The 21,140-nt window shown below is 44.4% G+C and overlaps 1 protein-coding gene across 1 annotated transcript in view; it reads right to left on the bottom strand.

Moving 5' to 3' along the window:
- Positions 1–21,140, bottom strand: part of grin3bb (glutamate receptor, ionotropic, N-methyl-D-aspartate 3Bb) — an 82,847-nt gene that overhangs the window by 21,717 nt on the left and 39,990 nt on the right. The window contains 2 exon segments of the mRNA XM_030784149.1: positions 1,195–1,340; positions 1,715–2,807. Of these exon segments, the coding sequence (XP_030640009.1) occupies positions 1,195–1,340; positions 1,715–2,807 (1,239 nt within the window).

The following is a 21,140-nucleotide window of genomic DNA, read 5'->3' as shown; positions in this document are numbered from 1 at the left end:
ACAAGACTGCCATAGTAAAACACACAACAGATCTCCAGTGGTGGGTTATACATGGGACTTTGGTTTAATTCAGATATATAGTGCACACTAGTCCTGAGAAAGGCAATAACTATGTCTCCTATTAGACTGGAGAGACATTTCAGAGTTATCTACAAAACTGGACATCTGGTTTAGGAAGAGGACCAGAATCAAAAGACTGGGGTGAGCTCATCCTGAGCTAATGTTGACAGGATTAGTGAAAGAGATACTCAGGGCTGAGTGCATAGTATAATCTGTTAAATATTGACAGTATGGTGTGTAATATGCTGTAGTGTTAAATATTGTGACAGTGTGGTGTGTAATGAACTGCAGATCATGATGGGCCTCGATTTGAAATTTTAACCCTTTAAAAAGATTATAATAGGGTATGTACATATTAAAATGGAAACATGTAAAATCTATATAGGTATATATAATTATAATTAGTGATTAATCACTCAACCAATTATCTGATAAAGGTTTTAAAATAATGTTTCTATTATTAAAGTATTCTAAATATTCTTCATATTGACGGAGAAAGCCAAATACAGTCTATATCTTTGTAATTCGATGACTAAGACGTGGTCACTGAGTCTGTAGTTTTTCAGGATCTGTCTCAGCTTCACAGCCCTGACAGAAGAGAGACTGTCTGCTAAATCACATCCTCTTCTAAGAACCAGCACTTCAGTAGACTTTGTGTTTTAGTTATAATGTTCCTGTGTCCCGAATTAACAGAGAGGCATGAAAAACTTTAAGTTTATATAGGCTCTTTCAAACATCACTACACTTGTTCCTCTCTTTCTCCTTCTCCCTATCTGTTTCTCTCTCTGTCTCTCTCTCTGTCTCCCTGATCAATATTTCAGCTCTGCTCTGAGTCAACGTCAACGTGACCGATTCTAGGTCTGTGTGATAGTCTAGGACTGTGATGTTCCAGCAGTGACGCCCGGGGAACAGACGGACCCTCAGAGAGTAAAGAATGTTCGAGTAAAAATAACTGTGTTTGGTCCCTAGTAACTGCCGATATAAGAATTCACAGTAGCCAAAATATTGCTACAATCAGACCAAACAGAATGTGCTTCTGAGAGACCTGTCATATACAGCCTTTGAAAGAGCAGAGCTGTGAGTGTAAAAACATCCTGTTATTTTCTGTCCTCTGATGGTGGAATCAACTCTTACTTCAGTGTTGAGACCCCGTCTGGTGTAGTGGGCTCATTGAAGCGTCTCATGTACTCGTGCATCTCTGGAAAGCTCTTCTTCACGTAGTCTTCAGCACTGCTCTCACGTACTGTACCAAATCGGAAACCGTGAGAGGGGTGATGGAGCTGAGATCCAGAAAAGAGCATTCAATCAAACAGCAATGCTACAAAAACACGGCTACACATTTACAACAACTTTATACACTTACTATTAATTATATGCTGCATAACACAACACTAACTACTTACTCACCAACAGGCAACTGCTTAGTACTTTCACAGCTTGTTAATGCATGGAATAGCCACAGCTAACCACTTTATGCATTCTGCCTCATACACTTTGAACATAATTTATACACAACGCTTCTCATCTTTAAGAAAGGCACCAAAGTAGCATGTAAAGTAGCAGCTCATTGGTAACTGAGACAGATTCACTCAGAATAAAATCAACTCTTCACTGAAATAAAAATGGAAATGAATGTAATGATTTGAGATCTCACCTTGGTATCGTGAATCCCAGACAGCTCTTCGAAGGTCTTCTCTCCAACCATGACAGCTGCCAGATTGGCTGTGTAACTGGACAAAACCAGAAGGCAGAATATAGCCCACAGGTTCATTAGGAACCGGCCAGTCCAACATTTGGGTGTCTTGCTGGAAACAGTGCGTCCAAACAGGATAGCATAGCAAAGATTGAGTGCAGAAGAGTAGGAAAAGACTTTCACCCGGTTCCTCCCATGGGGCGTCATTCCAAAGGGACTCTTCCACTCGTACAGGGTGAGGAAGAGTGCGGTGATGTGCAGAGCCACGAAGATGCCCATCCACATGGACCAGTGAAGTGGCCACATGAATGCCCCAATGGGAGCAGCTGTGTCTTTGCTGCGCACCAGTATGCCCAGACTGGTGGAGAAGAAAGGGATGGTGAAATCCATGACTTTACTGCGGGCAGAGTTTATGCTGAAGCTGGTTACCGCCATGTCTGCCACGCCGTTCAGCAGGTCTCCCACCAGGCCCGTCCAGCGGCCACCCTTCCACGCCCCATACTTCCCATCACCAACAATGTAAAGGTCAAACTCAAACTGCATGTCCTCCGCTAGTTTCTCCAGCAAGTCTATGCAGTATCCGTAACAGCACTTGGCATAGTCTTCAGGCAGGAAGCTATTGTTACCCTGCGCTACTTCAGCAAAGTATCGGTTCAGTGTGTCTGAGTTGTTGGTTGCTGCATCAAGACAGTACTGTCCGGCTGGGCAGGTGCCGTCTTCGTCCACCTCTCGTGTGAACACAAAAGGATGCTCCACCAGCGTGACCACGCGCAGACGGTGACCAGCCACTGGCACACCTGGTCTCCACCGCCCTCCTTCCTTACCCTGCTGACCGTCGGAGTGTTGGCGAGGGGCAGAGCTATGCCACAGACCCTGTTCTTCCATATCCAACTGGCTGCCGTCCCAGCTCCCCACAGTCACCCAGGAAGGCTGGCCTACAGCATCCCGCTGCAGGCTCCACACATGAACACGCTGTGATGTGAGAACACGTGACACGTTCCGCTGCACTCTAACGGGACCAGTCAGTCCCTCAAACGAAGTGTTGGAAAGGAACCTGGGAGGAGATAACATGGAATGGAACAGGGCAGTGTAGAACACAGTAGCATAACATTCCGTTCTGTTCCTGAAAGCGAGGTAGAAAAACATTGTCCTCTTAGGCACATTTAAAAGCAGGGATGGCACTTACATGTATAATAGAGTTCATTATGCCTTGAATACACTGTGTAGCCTATTTGTTGTGTTGGTATGTTTGCTATGTAGAATGCTTACTCTGTTAGAGAAGCACAGCACACACACACACACGCAGGTTACATGCACACAAACAGATGAGCACAGACACATAAGTATGTGTGCATGCTCACACACACACACACACACGCGCGTGCACACAGGGTCATTTCATTGAAAGGGTACAGTTCTTCTCTAATAGAGCAGAAGCTTGTAATCTCTTAAAAGCTCCTCTTGTTTAGTTTTTTGGCAAGACACTAGGAGAGACAACTGCACACCGAGACTCAGCTTTACACAGCAAAGTCACAACAGGTTTTCAGTTTTTCTCAATTGCTTAGATACAGTTCCTGCAACAACTCAGCATTTTCTTAAATCTTCAGTTATAAAAACCTCACACCCCACGGTACAAACATCTAACCTCTGGGTCCCAATTCAATCTTTGCCCTCAGACAACACACACAAGCTGTCACACACAGACTACATGACTTTGTTACACACTGGAAGGATTAATTCAAAACTATGCTACCAAAGTGTTTAGAATGGGTTTTCAGAAAAAAATATTTGGAGCTTTGTAAAATCACATTGCTGATTATCCAGATAACTCTTTCAGGAACACCTTGGCGAGAGAAATTCAAAACAGTACTCTAATTACATTAGTGGATAAGGGAATACTACTGTATATGCTGTTTGGGTCAAAAACCTGACCTTTGAAATGTCACACTGATAAAACATGTAAGGAAGAGTCCATGCACAGTAAAATAGCCAATTTCCAAAAGCTTTATTTCCAAATGCAGCAAATGTACAGGTTACTCAGCATCAGTGCTCTCATCATCTCGTCTTAGGTCTGGGTCATGCCATAATATCTCATCAGCATCACACATTATGTTTGCTCTTGCCAGTCAGCATGGGAAAAATGCCCTTATGTGCCTTAAACCCTGGATAGACTCCACAGACACATCACCACAGGCATCCACCCTTGCCTCCGGGAGGTTTCACTGTGCATAGGGATTGCAGTCATACACTCTCCACCACCATGCTGAAAAAAATACCTCAGTTGAATTCAGAAATGGGGAATATGCTGGCAAAAAAAGAATGGTAAACCTGGGTTGGTCATTGAACCTGAACCAGAGCAGCCTGATGGAAACTCACGTTATCCCAAATGACAACATATTGGGCTTGACCTGGTTGTCCTGGTTCCCCTTCCTGTTGAAGAATGTTATTGTGCAGCTGATCTAGGAGTTGTGCCATGTTGTATGGACTTTGACATGGCGGTGGAGGACGCCATGATTGCTGATGGCTGCACATTGAGTGATGTTGCCTCCCCTCTGTCCAGAAACTTGTATGATGGCAGTGACCAGTGATGCTGTGTCCCCCTTTGTGCCTTTTTGATAGGTTGAACCCTGCCTAATCAGTGAAGATGTACTCATGTGGGCCAGCCCTGGTATCCAGCTCAATGATACTCGACAGAAGACAAAAAACACACATTTTACTGTACTACAAACACAGTACTGTAGTGTACTGCTGTGCTGGAATGAAAGATTGTGTACTGATACTGCAGTTACTGTAACACATAACTATACAGTACTGTTTTAATATACTGGAGAGATGGGCCATGCTGTAAAAATTCTGTACAGTATAGAAATTACCTGCACATATTGGAATCATTGCTCCTTAACTCTGAATTCCTTTCAAAAGGCACACGGCACAGCTGCTTTGTCCTTACATGGTTCTTCTGAACGATCCAGTCAATGGTGGAAATGCTGATGCTATCAGTTCCTTGGTCTTCAACTATTTGGGTTTGACTTTCCCTCAAACAGATGGCATTATCACCATATTCACCAGGGCAGTCTCCTGCTCGGCTGTGAGAAGTCTCTGCCTACCTCCAATAGATGGTTGCCTCTCAGTTCCGCAAAAGTGAAATTTGACAATTACTCACCTATGGTCATCCATTACTGTGGTAAAAACTGCACTGAGAACAAAGTGGAGATTCAGTCTATATGCACTACAACATTACACGTATCACAGTAACAACAGGGCAAATTACCTTCTCAAAGTACAGACAATGGATGCATCTGTGTAAGGGCTTAGGTTGGGTTGTACCAGCTGTCCAGCTTCTCTCATAGTCCTCCCGTGTATGAGCACGTGATGAACTAGGGTGGCATGGATTTCATCAGAGATCACTCGTCCTCTGCCTCTCTGTTGTCTTGCAACTTCAGCATTGTTAGGATCCATTGTTCCAAAGCACATGGACATGCCTCTAGGCCCTATTTATTAACCTGATTGATGTGTTAATGATTTTAAAGCTTAGTGTTTGCACCTGGAGGAAGGTGTGCTCCTTGAGTTTAGGTTGTGATGACTTGAGTTAATTATACTCAGAGCGTGTGTTTGCTGAATGAAGATATGGTAGAATGAATGATTTATTTGGCCACTTTGTGTAAGATTTTGCATAAAGAGTTTTGAATATGGAAACTTGTGGAAACAGGTAAATAGTGTTTATGGTTATGGGAAATGTGTGTGTTTTTGGGAATGAGGTAAAGAGTATGGGTATTTTTTTAGTACAGGAACCAGTTTTTGTGTTTAAGCAATCGAGAAAAACTGTAATGCTGATAGCCACCAAGATTCTTGCAAAATCATTTCCATACTGCTGTGAACTGTTACAGGACACCAATTTGACCTGTTAACAGTTAAAGCTGCTTTTTGGTCTCACAGACAGGAGCATCAAATTGCATTCAATAAATAATGACATTTGAAATATTTGTCAATAAGTAATGACATTTTAAACAACACTCAATAAATAATGACATTTTAAATGTCAAGTGTTGTGTGTCAAGTGTTGTTCATTAGGCCTGAGACTGCAGACATCTCACCTCTGAAGTCTTTCACTTTTATAGAAGACATTCACAGTGTAACGTTTCTTTAACTCGTGTCCATTTCAGTCTGAGTGAGACAATGCTCTAATGACACAGAAAGAACTGTTTAAACTGCTGTGACAGGAAGAATGGGTTTGTAATAATGGTGTGACTGGGAGAATGGGTTTGTAATGATGGTGTGACTGGGAGAATGGGTTTGTAATAATGGTGTGACTGGGAGAGTGGGTTTGTAATAATGGTGTGACACTGTCTGAGTCTGTATTATGCATAGTGCTCAAGAAAGATCTAAATGGTTAGAATCTTTAGCAAAAAGATTCTGAAAGCTAAAAGCTCCTGAGGTGAATTATGCCCATGTTATCACTGGAGACAGTGTCGAGCCGCTACATGGATCCATTGCAGAGACAGTTGGAATGTTGCCACAGCAGGCTAATGTAATTTGGTACCCAGTAAGTGGAGAAGGAACAGAATTGTAAGGTGAATTTGCAGCACTTGGTGACAGTGCTGCAAATTGACAGTGGTGTGGGAGTCTGCAGTAGACCCATGTGCATTAGTGACACTGCCCCCATCTCAGGTATTGGACGACTCTGCATTATGGCCTAAAACAATGTCGGCTTTTGTAAGAACTGCACTAGTGAAAAGACGCCCAAACCAGGTGATGGACATAGTTTTCCAGTAAAATAATGACTTGGTCCTGTAGAATTTTGTAAGGATGACAATTACACAGTTAAAATGGAGAGAAAATGAAACTATCATGGCCACAAGAAGGGTTTTTAAACTCCTGCTGCAAGTTATTTGGAAATCAAGATGCAAGCCTGGAAAAAAGTTGGATTTGATGACTGGAAAATTCTAAGTGACTAAAGGGATACAAGAGCTCTAAAGCTCATGGTATGGATGGATGGCACACACTGCAGAATGGAATCACTGGTAAGAAAACAGTTGACTACTACCACATGGAGCTACTCAAGAAAGAAAAATATAGAAGAACTGCTTTCCTGTATAATCAGCATTTTTGGACACTTTGTTGAATGCAACTTGGCCTTCCCTAAAACAACAGATAAACTATTTGATCTGTCTAATACGTCAGGAGGAGTTGTTTGCTCTCTCCCTTCTATCTCCCCAACATCGTTTGAATTTCATGCTGTTTCTGTTTATTCCCCTTATAAACTACATATGACTGTTCTCTACCGCCCCCAAGGCCCTCTGCAGTCATTCCTAGATGAACTTGACATCCTCCTCAGAGCCTTCCCTGAAGACGGCACTCCCATCCTGCTGCTAGGAGACTTCAACCTTCCGAATTCTACTCAGTCTGACGGCCTACTCTCCCTCCTTCAGTCCTTTGACTTTACCCTCGTGGAGTCCACTGCAACACACAAGGGTGGTAATCAACTGGACCTGGTCTTCACAAGAGGCTGCCTAGTTCCTGATCTCACGGTCACACCGCTTCAAACCTCAGATCACTTCTTCATGTCCTTCTCTCTCTCGATCTCTCCCTCCCTGAAATCCTCAGCACCCAAGCTACCAGTCGCAGCTAGACGTAACCTTCGCACTCTCTCCTCTAGTGCCTTCTCTTCCATGGTCTGCTCCTCTCTCCCATCTGTAAGAGCCTTCTCACTTCTCCCTGTGGAAGAGAAATCCTCTACGGTCCTCTCTGCGCTGGCCTCCACCCTGGACACCCTCTGCCCCACAGTCACCAAACCGGCTCGCCTCTCCGCTCCCAGTCCCTGGTTGACTGATAGTATCCGTGCCGAGAGAACCAAACTTCGCGCGGCTGTACAGAGATGGCGGAAATCGAGATCCTCCAACGACCTATCCCACTACCACTCTCTTCTTTCTTCTTTCTCCTCTACCCTGTCCGCTGCCAAATCTGCCTTTTTCCACTCTAGGATCAACTCTGCCTCCTCCAACACCCACAAACTCTTCTCCACCTTCTCCTCCCTCCTTTCTCTTCCTCCTCCTCCTCCTCCTCCCTCATCCCTATCTGCTGATGACTTTGTCTCCTTCTTCGAGAAGAAGATCAATGACATCTGCGACTCCTTCCCCCCTTCCCCTCCCACCTCGGATCCTGCACCCTCCCCCCCCGCTATCTTCTCCTCCTTCTCCCCTCTATCTGACGCTGAAGCTCTCTTACTTATCAAATCCCATCGTCCTACTACCTGTCCTCTTGATCCCATCCCCTCCCCTCTCTTTCAGGCCATCTCGGACGACATTCTGCCCTTCATCTCGTCCTTGATCAACAGCTCCCTATCTACTGGTACGGTTCCTTCTGCCCTGAAGAGAGCACAGGTCAAGCCACTGCTCAAGAAGCCCACCCTAGACCCTGCTGATGTCAGTAGCTACCGTCCAGTCTCTCTCCTATCGTTTCTCTCCAAAACCTTGGAACGTGCAGTATATAACCAACTCTCACCATATCTTCTGCAGTACAATCTCCTGGATCAAAATCAATCCGGATTCAAAGCCGGCCACTCCACCGAGACGGCCCTCCTTGCTGTCACGGAGGAGCTCCACTTGGCCAGAGCGAAGTCTCTCAGCTCTGTCCTCATACTCCTAGACCTCTCCGCAGCATTCGACACGGTCAGCCACCAGATCCTCCTCTCATCCCTTGCTGGGCTGGGCTTCGCGGGTTCTGCACTCGCATGGTTCAAGTCCTATCTGTCTGACCGTTCCTACCAGGTCTCTTGGAGGGAATCGGTCTCCTCCACCCACCCTTTACACACAGGTGTCCCACAAGGGTCAGTACTTGGTCCACTCCTCTTCTCTCTCTACACCAGATCACTTGGTCAGGTTATCTCCACCCACGGCCTCTCTTACCACTGCTACGCTGATGACACACAGCTGTTCTTCTCCTTCCCCCCCTCTGACTCCCAGGTTCAACCTCGCATCGCAGCCTGCCTAGCTGACATTGCCTCCTGGATGTCTGCTAACCATCTCAAACTCAACCCGGAGAAAACGGAGCTCCTGTTTTTTCCTGCTAAGAACTCCCCAGCGATCGACACTGCAATCACCATCGAGGGATCTGTGGTGTTCCCCACCACAGCAGCCAAAAACCTTGGCGTAACCCTCGACAACCAGCTGACATACTCCGGTCACATCGCAGCAGTCACACGATCCTGCAGATTCGCCCTATACAACATCAGGAGAATCCGCCCTTTCCTCACACAACAGGCAACCCAGCTCCTGGTCCAAGCGCTTGTCATCTCCCGCCTGGACTACTGCAACGTTCTACTGGCTGGCTTGCCGGCCTGCGCCATCAGGCCGCTCCAGCTCGTGCAGAACGCCGCTGCACACCTGGTATTCAACCTCCCTAAGCACTCTCATGTCACTCCGCTGCTTACTGCGCTCCACTGGCTTCCGGTAGCAGCCCGCATCCAGTTCAAGACACTGGTGCTGGCCTACCTGGCCACAAGAGGCTCTGCCCCATCATACCTTCAGTCTCTTATAACTCCATACACCCCAACTAGGACCCTCCGCTCCACGTCCTCTGGACAACTGACGGTCCCCTCACTCCGGGAACCTGGCAGCCACTCCTCCCGACCACGCCTCTTCTCCGCCATTGCCCCGAGGTGGTGGAACGACCTCCCCCATGCAGTCAAGACTGCGGAATCTCTTACCATCTTCCGCAGGAAACTGAAAACCCACCTCTTTAGAACACACCTGTCCCCCAATGCCTAACCTCCCTTTCCTAGGAAAAAAAAAACAAAAAAAAAACTTTGTCTTGTATTTGTGTTTGTAAAAGTATTCCAGGGGCGCAATGCGAAGGGGCAATTTGACGCTCAGTCTTATTATGATCTCCGTTGAAGGTATTAGAAATCCGACTGATGCACCGATTGTAAGTCGCTTTGGTAAAAAGCGTCTGCCAAATAACTAAATTGTAAAAATTGTAAAATTGCTAAATTTGACCCTGAATGAACACGCAAGAAGAATCAAGAAACAGGACATGACAATTATGTCAAGGACATTCAGAATGCATCACTCAGGAATGGGGGAGATGGGTGTTGCAACAATTGCTGCAAAGTTTCACCACGATAAATACTACACCATGATTATGGACTGCACATTCAACATGTTATGCTGAACTGATGTTAGTCCTTTTGCAATTATGAACTGTGAGGAGAACACTGGTGTTTCAATAGCAGGACGAACACTTCAATGGATTTCTCCCAGTTGGGTCAGCAACAGGCAAAGCACTCTGCGACGCCTTTATCAGCCATCTGAAAAAAAATGGGGCTTCAGTGTTGATGACTGCCGGGGACAAAGCTATGACAATGGCCCTGTTTACACCTTGCATTAGATCCGATTTTGGTGATCCGATCACAAGTGGACAGCTCTAAAGTACAGGTGTAGACGTACCTAGTGCACATTGAAGTCGCGTCAAGATCCGATTGATCAAACCACATTCGGAGGTGGTCTGGACTGCATGTGATCACATTCTTTTAGCAGCGTAAATGTGAATGCCATCTTGACCACTGACGCTGAGGTAAATAAATCATGTTATGAGTCTGTGGGTTAAACAAAACACTTCTGAAATGAATATTTGACCCCTGAACAATACATGATACCAAATCGCTAGTAAACCACACTACAAATTTATGAAAATAATTCTGTTTGAACAGACATTTAATATACATCTCCTATCGTCGTATCGTCTACAATCAGTTTAGATTAGATGCACCACAAAATAGGAATTTCATTGTATCATACCTTACTTCTTTAAGGTACGTAGTATCTTTAACAGCAATTTAACAGCTTGGTGGCTCTGAATGTGATAGTTTACATTAGTAACTGTTGACACAATTTGGCGCATAACCTTTGAAAATGTTCCAGATTTCATGCTGTTACATATTTCATATGACACCTGTCAAACACAACAATGCATTTGGTCTTTGCAAACAAAAATGATGTATGTGTTTATTTGCATATGCCCTAGAATGGGTAAGTGAGATCCGATCGCAAGCGATCACTTGAGACACGTGGAGATGGATTCTAAAGCCAGGCTAAATGGACATACTTTAGAGCTGTCCTCTCATGATCGGATCATTAAAATCGGATCTAATGCAAGGTCTAAACAGGGCCAATGTAATACCAGGGGGAAAATGCAGGAAGTGCAAAGATGAAACCTAAGCCTAGATGAAAAAGCTGTTTCTGCCATGTAGAAGCCACAGTTTAAACTTTGTTACTTTGGAGTCTGTGAAGGCTTCAGCAAAATCCGTAACCTTTTTTAGAGCGATACAGAAAATCTTTGTCATTATTGGCTTTTCACCCTCTAACCAGTCCATTCTTAATGAGAAAATGTCAAATTATACCGTCATGCCCCTTTCAGACACTCACTGGGAACCATGGACAAAGTCTCACTTGGGCGAAGGACACTGTGTACTGGATGCCTTGGTGGACCATTCAGGCAGTATGACATTATGACAGTATCACAGCAGTATGACAGTTTGACAGTATAACAGCAGTATGACAGTATAACAGCAATATCACAGTATCAGAATCAGAATCAGATTTATTGGCCAAGTTTGTTAACACACACAAGGAATTTGGCTCCAGCCACTGGTCTCTCTCTAGCAATACAGACAATAAATAGACAATATACATATTATTTACAAGCAACACACAATATACAAGCAATATGCAGATTATACACAAGACAAAAAATATACATAAAATGTGTATGGTAATGCATACAACAGTAATGTGCATCATGTGTGGGAATGAAATTGTGATGTATGAGTATATGTACAATATGGTATTTATAGATATGAAGCAGGATGTAATAACTATCCAGAGACCAGTGGTGGAATGTAACGAAGTACAAGTACTTCGTTACTGTACTTAAGTACATTTTTCATGTATCTGTACTTTACTTAAGTAGATTTAGTTGTGGGTACTTTTGACTTTTACTCCACTACATTTTACAGCAGGTATCTATACTTTCTACTCCACTATATTTCTACAATGCGTTGCGTTACACGTTACAGTCACATTGCGGTTTTTGGTTTGTTTGTTAGTTTTAAAGTAATCAATGGCGAGAGGGGAATTGGTCCACTGAACCAATCAAAGCGGGCAGGTAATGTTAGACCCTCCTTCAACATGAGCGGGGCGCGCCCGCAGCAGCAGCATCAGCAACAGCATCATCAGCAGCAGCACTATCCGGTGATAAAACACCCAAAATGGATTCGAGAGAGGCCACCACGGAGATTCAGCCATCAGACATGCGCCACCCATGGCCTTATTTAAAAGAGTTGTTTGAGATAACCGGTTCTAAAAATAATTCATGGAGATTCCGGTGCCATCTTTGTCTCCCTCGAAAACACGAGATACTAGCTTTCAAAAATTCACTGTCAAGTTTGAAGAAACATATTGAGGTAAATTAGGTTGCTTAACACTATCTGACTTTTGCATGTTAAATTAATTTAGGTTAGTGAAGTCTTATGTCACCTTAGCTAGCCTCTTGTTCAAATGCACCACTAGCAACAAGTAAACATGATTTAATTATTATAATCTAGCGTTAACTGGCAAGTAACACATGCATGTTGCTAACGCAATGTAGTCGTGGTCCTGGGTGTTTGTTTGGATGCTAGATCCCGGGAACAGCGGTGGTTATGTTGCTTGTGTGGCTAGGGGCTCTTTAGCCCTGTGCTCCTTCAGAGTTAAGGTTTAAAATTAGTTGGTATTATAGAATGACAGGATTAACATCGTAGTAATTACTTTAAAGATACCTTTGTCTTAATTACAATAAAATGGAATTTAAAAGTCAGACTGTCAACCCTACTTGGCATGCTTATATTGAGCCAAACCAAATTTCCATCTCCTGTAAGAACAGTCTGACAAAAGTATAAATTTTGTAATAGATAACATGTTGAAATCCTGTGTTAGGATCAGTGCCTATTCCTTTGTTAGATGTGTTTAATGCCCCTTTTTTCAGGCAGACAACTTTGACTTGAATGTGTTTACTGCAGTCAATATAACACAATGGTTTTGCATTGTGTTATATTGTGTTTGGTTTTATTTACAGTTAAATAAAAACTTTCAAAGGTATAATCAGTCCTCTTTCTTATTTTGCTTAATGGCATTTAACTCTGCAGGTCACCCCTGAAATTCTGATTCACAGAATCGTAAGTCCAAGTGTGAACTGTGTCACAGAGGGTAAACACAATAAAAACAATAACCTTTCAAATAATTGATAAGAGATTGTTTGCCAGTGTTATCAGTAGCATCATCTGCAGCATTGTTAATTAAAATGGCACAGCCCATACTATTGATGTATTAAACAAAATATACATACAGTAGGCACACAATGATATTGTAGACCATTGCATTAGGGAATACATTCAGCAAGTACTTTTACTTTTAATACTTTAAGTATATTTAAAAGCAGGTACTTACTTACTTTTACTCAAGTAAAAAGGTTAATGTGGAACTTTTACTTTTACCAGAGTACATTTTTGTCTGTTTATTTGTACTTTTACTTAAGTACAGTGTTTGAGTACTTCCTCCACCACTGCTGGAGACACAGGAGTACCTATGGCATAGCAGATGATACTGGTCAGTTATTTATGAGGGTGATGGCATGAGGAAAGAAACTGCTCCTGTGCCTGGTAGTTTTGGTATACAGAGTTCTGTAGCGCCTCCTGGAGGGGAGGATTTGAAAAAGGTTGTGTCCAGGGTACAAGGAATCTGTAATGATTTTCCCTGCCTGTCTCCTGGTTCTTGAAGAGTATGTCCTGGGGGGTGAGCAGGGGAGCACCAATGATTTTTCTGCTGTTCTAACTATTCACTGCAGTCTGTTCCTATCCTGTTTTGTGGCTGCTCCGAAACAGACCCTGGTGGCTTTGCACATGACGGGTGTAGAACTGGATCAACAGTTCCTGTGGCAGACCAAACTTACTCAATTGCTGCAGAAAGTACATCCTCCTCTGGGCCTTTTTGAGGATGGAGTTGATGTTGGTCTCCCACTTCAGCTCATGGGAAATGGTAGTTTGTAGAAATTTGAAGGTCTCCACAGTTGACACAGCGCTGTTGGATATTGAGAGGAGGAGCAGTGCTGAGGGGCGTGTCCTAAACTCCACTGTCAATTCCACAGTCTTGAGCATGTTCTAACTGCATGTTGTTCTAACTGCACCAGAGCACCAGCCGTTCAACTTCCCGCCAATATGAAGACTCATCGCCCATCTTGGATGACTCGTAATGTCATCCGCAGACTTCAGCAGTTTAACAGCTGGGTCCTTGGAGGAGCAGTTGTTGGTGTAGAGGGAGAAGAGCAGTGGGGAGAGGACATATCCCTGGGTAGCGCCAGTGCTGACTGTCCATATACCAGAAGTGACTTCCCCAAGCCTCAACTGCTGTTTCCTGCCTGTCAGGAAGCTGGTGATCCACTGACAGATCGTGGGGGATACAGTGAGCTGGGAGAGTTTGGGGCAAATTCTCCTCCATTTCTGGAATGATGGTATTGAACACCGAGCTGAAGTCCACAAGCAGGATCCTTGCATGTGTCCCAGGGCAGTCAAGGCGTTGCAGAATGTAGTGCAGTCCCATGTTGACTGCGCCATCCACTGATCTGTTTGCCCGGCAGGAAAACTACAGGGGATCCAGCAGGTGTCATGTGACGTTCTTCAGGTGGGCCTACACCAGTCGTTCAAAGGGCTTCATGATCACAGATGTCAGAGCAACAGGCCTGTAGTGATTCAGTCTCGTTATGGAGGGTTTCTTGGGAACTGGGATGATGATGGAGTGTTTGAAGCAGGGGGGGACTTCACACAGCTCCAGGAATCTGTTGAAAATCTGCGTGAAGACTGGAGCCAGTTGGTCAGCACAGGCTTTAAGACGGGGGCGGGGGACACCGTGCGGACCCAGTGCTTTCCTCGTATTCTGTCTCTGGCAGAGCTGGCTCACATCCTCTTCACGTATCTGGAGTGCAGCCTGAGTATCAAGGGGGTGGGTCGGGGGGTGGGAGTTGCCAGAGCTGTGATTTGGACTGTTGTCATTGGGCTGGAGTGGGTGAGGGGTGTAAATTTGTCCCTCTCAAACCTGCAGTAGAAGACATTCAGGTCATCAGCCAGGTCTTTGTTTGCCTCAGCAGGGGGGGGTAGTCTTCTGTAGTTTGTGATGTCTTGCAGGCCTCTCCACACTAATGTAGTGTTGTTGGCTTCAACTTTTCAGTATAGCCTCTTTTAGCCACTCTGATTTTTTTGTCAGTGAGTTTCTGGCCTGCTTGTACAGGGCTCTATCCCCACTTCTGTAGGCACCCTAACCCTACCCTAACCCTGACGAAGTTGACTTAGTATGGCTGTGAACCATGGCTTGTTATTGTTGTATGTGCAGAAGCAGGGGCGTTTCTAGCTATTGAAAAGATCAGGGGCTAAGTCCAGGGCTAAGAAAACCAGAGCTTCCAACTTTGTGTGCACTGTGAAGCGCCTGATTACTCCCCTCTTCTTTGGACGCCGCAAGTCAAGTCCCGCTCTGTTACGCAGTCTGTCTGTAGTTTTGCAATAAACACCTCCTTTTTCAGGGTGAAAATATTTGGGGCTAAAGCCCTGAATGATTGGACCTAACGGCGCCACTGTGCAGAAGGTCTTGGTTGGCACACACGTCTTCACAAAAGCTGATGTACGATGTCACAGTGTCTGCCAATTCGTCCAGGTTGCCAGTTGCCACTTCAAAAACACTCCAATTGGTGCAGTCAAAACAGTGCCTTGCTGGTCCATTTCTTCAGTGTTTGCAGATTTTAGTTTCTGCCTGTAGGTTGGAATGAGATGAACCAAGCAGTGAATGCCCCAAAACTGCCCGGGGAACAAAGTGAAATGCATCTTTAAGTATTGTGTAGTAGTGGTCTAGTGTGTTATTATCACTGGTGGGACAACTGATATGCTTTCTATATTTAGGTAGTTTGTGGTTTAATTTTGCTCTGAGCGGTTTAATTTTCCTTTAAGTCTCCAAGGATTATGGAAAGTGGGTCCATATGTTTCTGTTCAAAGCTGGTTATCTAGTCAGCCAGGGTTTGCAGTGTGTCATTCATGCTGGCCTGGGATGTAAACACTGACCAGGATGAAGGAGGAAAACTCCCCTCCCGTGGTGAATAAAATGCTGTGCAGTTTATGAACAATGTCTCCGAGCTGCAATATTTACTTAGCACTGTGACATCTGTACACCAACCTGATGTAGAAGCAAATGACGTGGCCTTTCGCTTTCCCTGACAGCTCTGTTATGTGATCTGCTCGGCGTAGATGGACGCCCAACAGATGTAATCCACTGTTGCGGATGGATTCACTGAGTCAAGTTTCAGTGAAACAAAGGGCAGTAAAATGTGTGAAGTCCTGGTTCGTCCCGTTAAGGAGAAGCAGCTTATCCATTTTATTGGGCAAGGAGCGGAGATTTGCCAGGTGAATCGATGGGAGCGCAGTTCAAAATCCCCGCTGTCAGAGCTTTACTAACACACTGCTTACCCTGTCTGTGTCTCCTCCGAGTCCCACAGAGAGCCACTGTTCCTCCAAAAAATTTTCTGGGTTTGTGAAAACTGGTGAAAAACTATCTAGAGTGAACTGCCTAATCTTATGCAGTTCTTCTCTAGTGAAAGTAATTGGGTTTGAGTAAATGAACACACAGAGAATAAACAAAAACAAATAAAGTACTGGAGAGCACTGTACCGAGGCTGCCACCCTCAGTGCCATCTTGCTCATGAGTATGACAGCGGTAGTTTGGTTCAGTTCAGTTTTATTTGTCAAATGTAGGTAAAATCAGGGTCAATGGTACAATGAAATGTGTTGGACGAGAACAGTTTAACTTAGCAATAGAAGTTCAAGTTCAAGTTCAAGTTCAAGTTTATTTGGAGCCCAATATCACTGTTTACAGTCTCAAAGGGCTTTACAGGCCACAACAGTCAAATCAAAATATGACGGCACCCCCTGACTTAATCCTCATGGCGGGCAAGAAAAAACTCCCCAAAAACCCAAGAGGGAAATGGGAAAATGGGAGAAATCTTGAGGAGGACCACAGAGAGAGGAGACCCCTCCTTAGTCAGACAGGTGTGCAATAGGTGCCGACCACGTGGGCAGTTACAGCTGAAAGTAAATTGGGGCATGAACAAAGGGGATGGCGATGTAGACAGGAGGCTGACGGGGGATGGAAGATGATAACACCAGGATGGGTCAGTCCAGAGGGCGGGAGGAGTCAGGATCACTGGTGTCTCAGGAGTAGCATGTGTGGCTCGACAGAGAGAGAGAGAGAGAGAGAGAGAGAGAGGGAGAGAGAGAGAGGGAGAGAGAGAGAGAGAGAGAGAGAGAGAGCGAGAGAGACACATTGTTAGATGTTCATTTCCACATAATGGTTAAGGTAAATATACATCGTGTGCCGAGTGCAGGCAGGGACTCCAGGAAGACTAACTAGTACAGCATAGCTAAAAGGGAGAGCTAGAAGGTAATATGGACATGATGGCACTCTGGGACACAAGGCGGCCACCCACTCCACAGTCAACAAACCTGAGTGAACATGTTAAAGTGGGGGGGCGACAGCATCCAAACATCCCAGTTCACCAAACAATCTATGCCCGAGAACCCTCCAGATCTGCTCCTTTGCCTAGTAAAGAGCTATTAGCAAAAGGCTTGGCTAAACAGATAAGTTTTCAGCCTTGACTTAAACATAGAGACTGTGTCTGAGTCTCGAACATTAATTGGGAGGCTATTCCATAACTGTGGGGCTCTGTAAGAGAAGGCTCTGCATTAGTCGTATGAAATATAGAATGTAGAATGCGTGGCTGTGGTCCTTAATAGGCGCTTTCACACCGGAGGAACCTTTCCATAGTTATAAGACCTATTGGAGAAAGTACCCCCTTTTTCCCGTGTTCGCACTGTAGGAACTTAGAACTATCATGGTTCTTAGAATGCCATTTTGAGGGGCTTTTTTAGCTCCTACTTCAGGGTAGGTATTTTCGCAGCCCAATAGGAACCTTGTCACGTAGGTGTACAGCCATTGGTCCAGACTTAGGTATATGATGATTGCAACCGCCATTTTTTAAAGATCCTTGTAAAATATAAAGTCTTAGAACGTCTTACATTTAGTTTTTGATATTCATGTCTTAAAATGTCTGGAACTGTAGGAGGGGAGACATGGTTTTCATGTTTTATTTTACTGGTATTTTATATCCCCCAACAATGACCATTTCTGCAACGTCCAATGTATATTTGTACATTGGAGAGGTAGCGTACATTCCGCTTCGGTAGGTGCTTGTGTGTCCGTTTGTGTGGCTGTGATCGGCATTTTAACCTAAAATAAGAATGTGGTTATCCAGCTTACGATTTTAGGGCTGCGGCGGGGAAAAAGGAAAAAAAACCCCACAATGCTGCGAGCAAGCGTCAGGCACAAGCGCTATGCTAGCACCCGAAAAGTACTATGCCCATCGAGTCATTCAATGCTACTGCAGTCATAAATGCAGGGGGACATTTTTTTTCCATTGAACTGGATCTATCGCCATACAGTTTTATTTTCGTCAAAGAGAATGCAGTTATGTTACCTAATGTGAAGTGAATATTTCTGTCATTAAAATGAAATAAAACGCAACAACTATGTATACTGTAGTCTAGTTTGTTGATTTCTTTTGCTGCAGTAATGGTATTGTTTTCCTTTTGGAGGTATTTAAAAGGTCTTAAAAGTCATTAAATTTGTACTTAAAAATGTGCAGCTATCCTGGTTAGTGGTAAACAACAGCTCTAAGCATGATGTTGCTATACCATCGGCAAGCTTACCTCACTTCAGCGTTCCTACTGGCGATGCGAATGCAAACAGAAAAAAAAGCCCTAGAACGTATGTAGTTCTAGGGGAAGCTCCCCAGGGGGTAGTTCCTATCAAATGAGACCCTAAAACTGTTCAGTCCGAAAGCGCCTAATGATGCTGTGTGCCTTCTGCAGGCACCGCTGGTGAAAGATATCCTGATTGGCTGAGATTCTGTTGCCAGTGATGTGCTGTGCTACCTTCACCACTCTCTGTAGTGATTTGCGGCTGTGGGCAGAGCAGTTTCCGTAGCAAGCTCTCAACGGTGCACCTGTAGAAGTTCGTGAGGATGCCGGTGTTCATGCCAAACTTCCTCAGGAACTTGAAGCTGCTGACCCTCTAAACCTCAGCATCACCAATGTGGATGGGCAGGTGTCCACCCCCCTGCTGTCTCCTGTAGTCCACTATCATCTCTTTGGTTTTACTGATGTTTGAGAGAGGTTGTTGTCCTGGCACCAGCTGGTTAGTGTCTTCACCTCATCTCTGCAAGCTGTCTCATCGTTGTCCGTGATGAGGCCCAGGATGGTTGTGTTGTCAGCCAACTTAATAATGGCATTGGAGCTGCACTTGGCAGCATTATGATAGTTGTATGACAGTATGACAGCAGTATGACAATATGACTGTATGATGACAGTATGACATTAGAACTGACAGTATGAAAGCAGTATAACAGTAGGACAGTATAACAGTATGACAGTATGACTGTATGATGACAGTATAACGGTATGACAATATGAAAGCAGTATAACTGTATGACAGTTTTATGACAGTACAACAGCAGTATGACAGTATGACAGCAGTATAACAGTACGTCAGCGGTATGACAGTATGACAGTGGTATGACAGTAGAACTGACAGTATGACGGTATGATGACAGTATGATGACAGTATGACAGCAGTATGACAGTATAACAGTGGTATGACAATATGACAGCGGTATGACAATATGACAGCGGTATGACAGTAGAACTGACAGTATGACAGTATGATGACAGTATGACAGTACGATAGCTGTATCAGCGCAGGCCAGAGTTCTAGCTCATGAAAGCTCATCTAGGCCCTTAATCATCTGTACTGTTGTGTGGTATAACATTTATTTGACTTCAGAGCCTATCAGCTGCAATGGAAACTGCCAGAAATTAAATCTGCACAGTGGGGGAATTTTCGCAAATGGTTTTGCTGTTGCAAGCACAAACACCTGATAAATTATAAACATGGTCAGTTTGGAAACTGCAGTCAAGAACAAAGATGACAAAAGAGAATAGCTATGTTTTCTGATGAAACTTCTGGGGATAGCCCGACAATAACACCAGAGGAAAGCTGTAGGTGAGATGTTTGAGCGAGATGCTGCTTTAACCAGTGTTACTGAGAGATTGAAACAGCTTCATATTTAATTGCACTTGTTTGGATTTCTTTTCAGTGTCGAACACATGCTGAAAGAAATCTATGACAACAAACCGAGTGACAGCTAGCTGAGTTAATGGGTGACATCAGTGTTGATGATCTGAGCCTTGAGATTGGCAAAGCTGTGAAGAGCTACCCCATAGCTACACCCAGTCATGCAGCCTTTGATATCCCGAACTACATCTACAAAGAAAACATACTGGATCTCTGTCCAAATCTCAGTGTTGCTTCTTGCTTATTGCAATCTGCTCCAGTGACAGCTGCCTCTGAAAAAAGCAGCTTTTGTCAGCTGAAATGTCTGAAGAAATATCTTTGATGTCATAGAGCCATCTAAATGGAGTGACTGAAATTTAGATGGAGTACAAAATCTCAAACTGGACTAATCCAAGATAATTGAGAATTTTGCTGCTGCAAAATTACACTACACTGGCTCCCAGTCAAATCTCGCATTGATTATAAAATCTTACTATTAACATATAAAGCACTAAATGGTCTTGCGCCACAGTACCTGAGCGAACTCCTGGTCTTATATGATCCACCACGCCTACTTAGATCAAAAGGTGCAGGCTATTTGTTGGTACCTCGAGTTATGATGGCTACAGCAGGGGGCAGAGCCTTCTCTTACAGAGCCCCACAGTTATGGAACAGCCTCCCAATTAATGTTCGAGACTCAGACACAGTCTCTATGTTTAAGTCAAGACTGAAAACTTATCTGTTTAGCCAAGCCTTTTGCTAACAGCTCTTTACAAGGTAAAGGAGCAGATCTGGAGGGTTCTCAGGCATAGAATGTTTGGTGAACTGGGATGTTTGGATGCTGTCGCCCCCCCACTCTAAAATGTTCACTCGGGTTTGTTGACGGTGGAGTGGGTGGCCGCCTTGTGTCCCAGAGTGCCCTCATGTCCGTGTTACCTTCTAGCTCTCCCTTTTAGCTATGCTGTAATAGCTAGTCTTGCTGGAGTCCCTGCCTGCACTTGGCACACGATGTACATTTTCCCTTAACCATTATGTGGAAATGAACATCTAACAATGTCTCTCTCTCTCTCTCTCTCTCTCTCTCTCTCTGTCGAGCCACACATGCCACTCCTGAGATACCAGTGATCCTGACTCCTCCTGCCCTGTGGACTGAT

This window comes from Chanos chanos, chromosome 9, assembly GCF_902362185.1.
Source record: "Chanos chanos chromosome 9, fChaCha1.1, whole genome shotgun sequence".
NCBI lineage: Eukaryota > Metazoa > Chordata > Actinopteri > Gonorynchiformes > Chanidae > Chanos > Chanos chanos.
The sequence above is the reverse complement of the archived record's forward strand: the minus strand, read 5'-3'. Positions and strand labels throughout refer to the sequence as shown.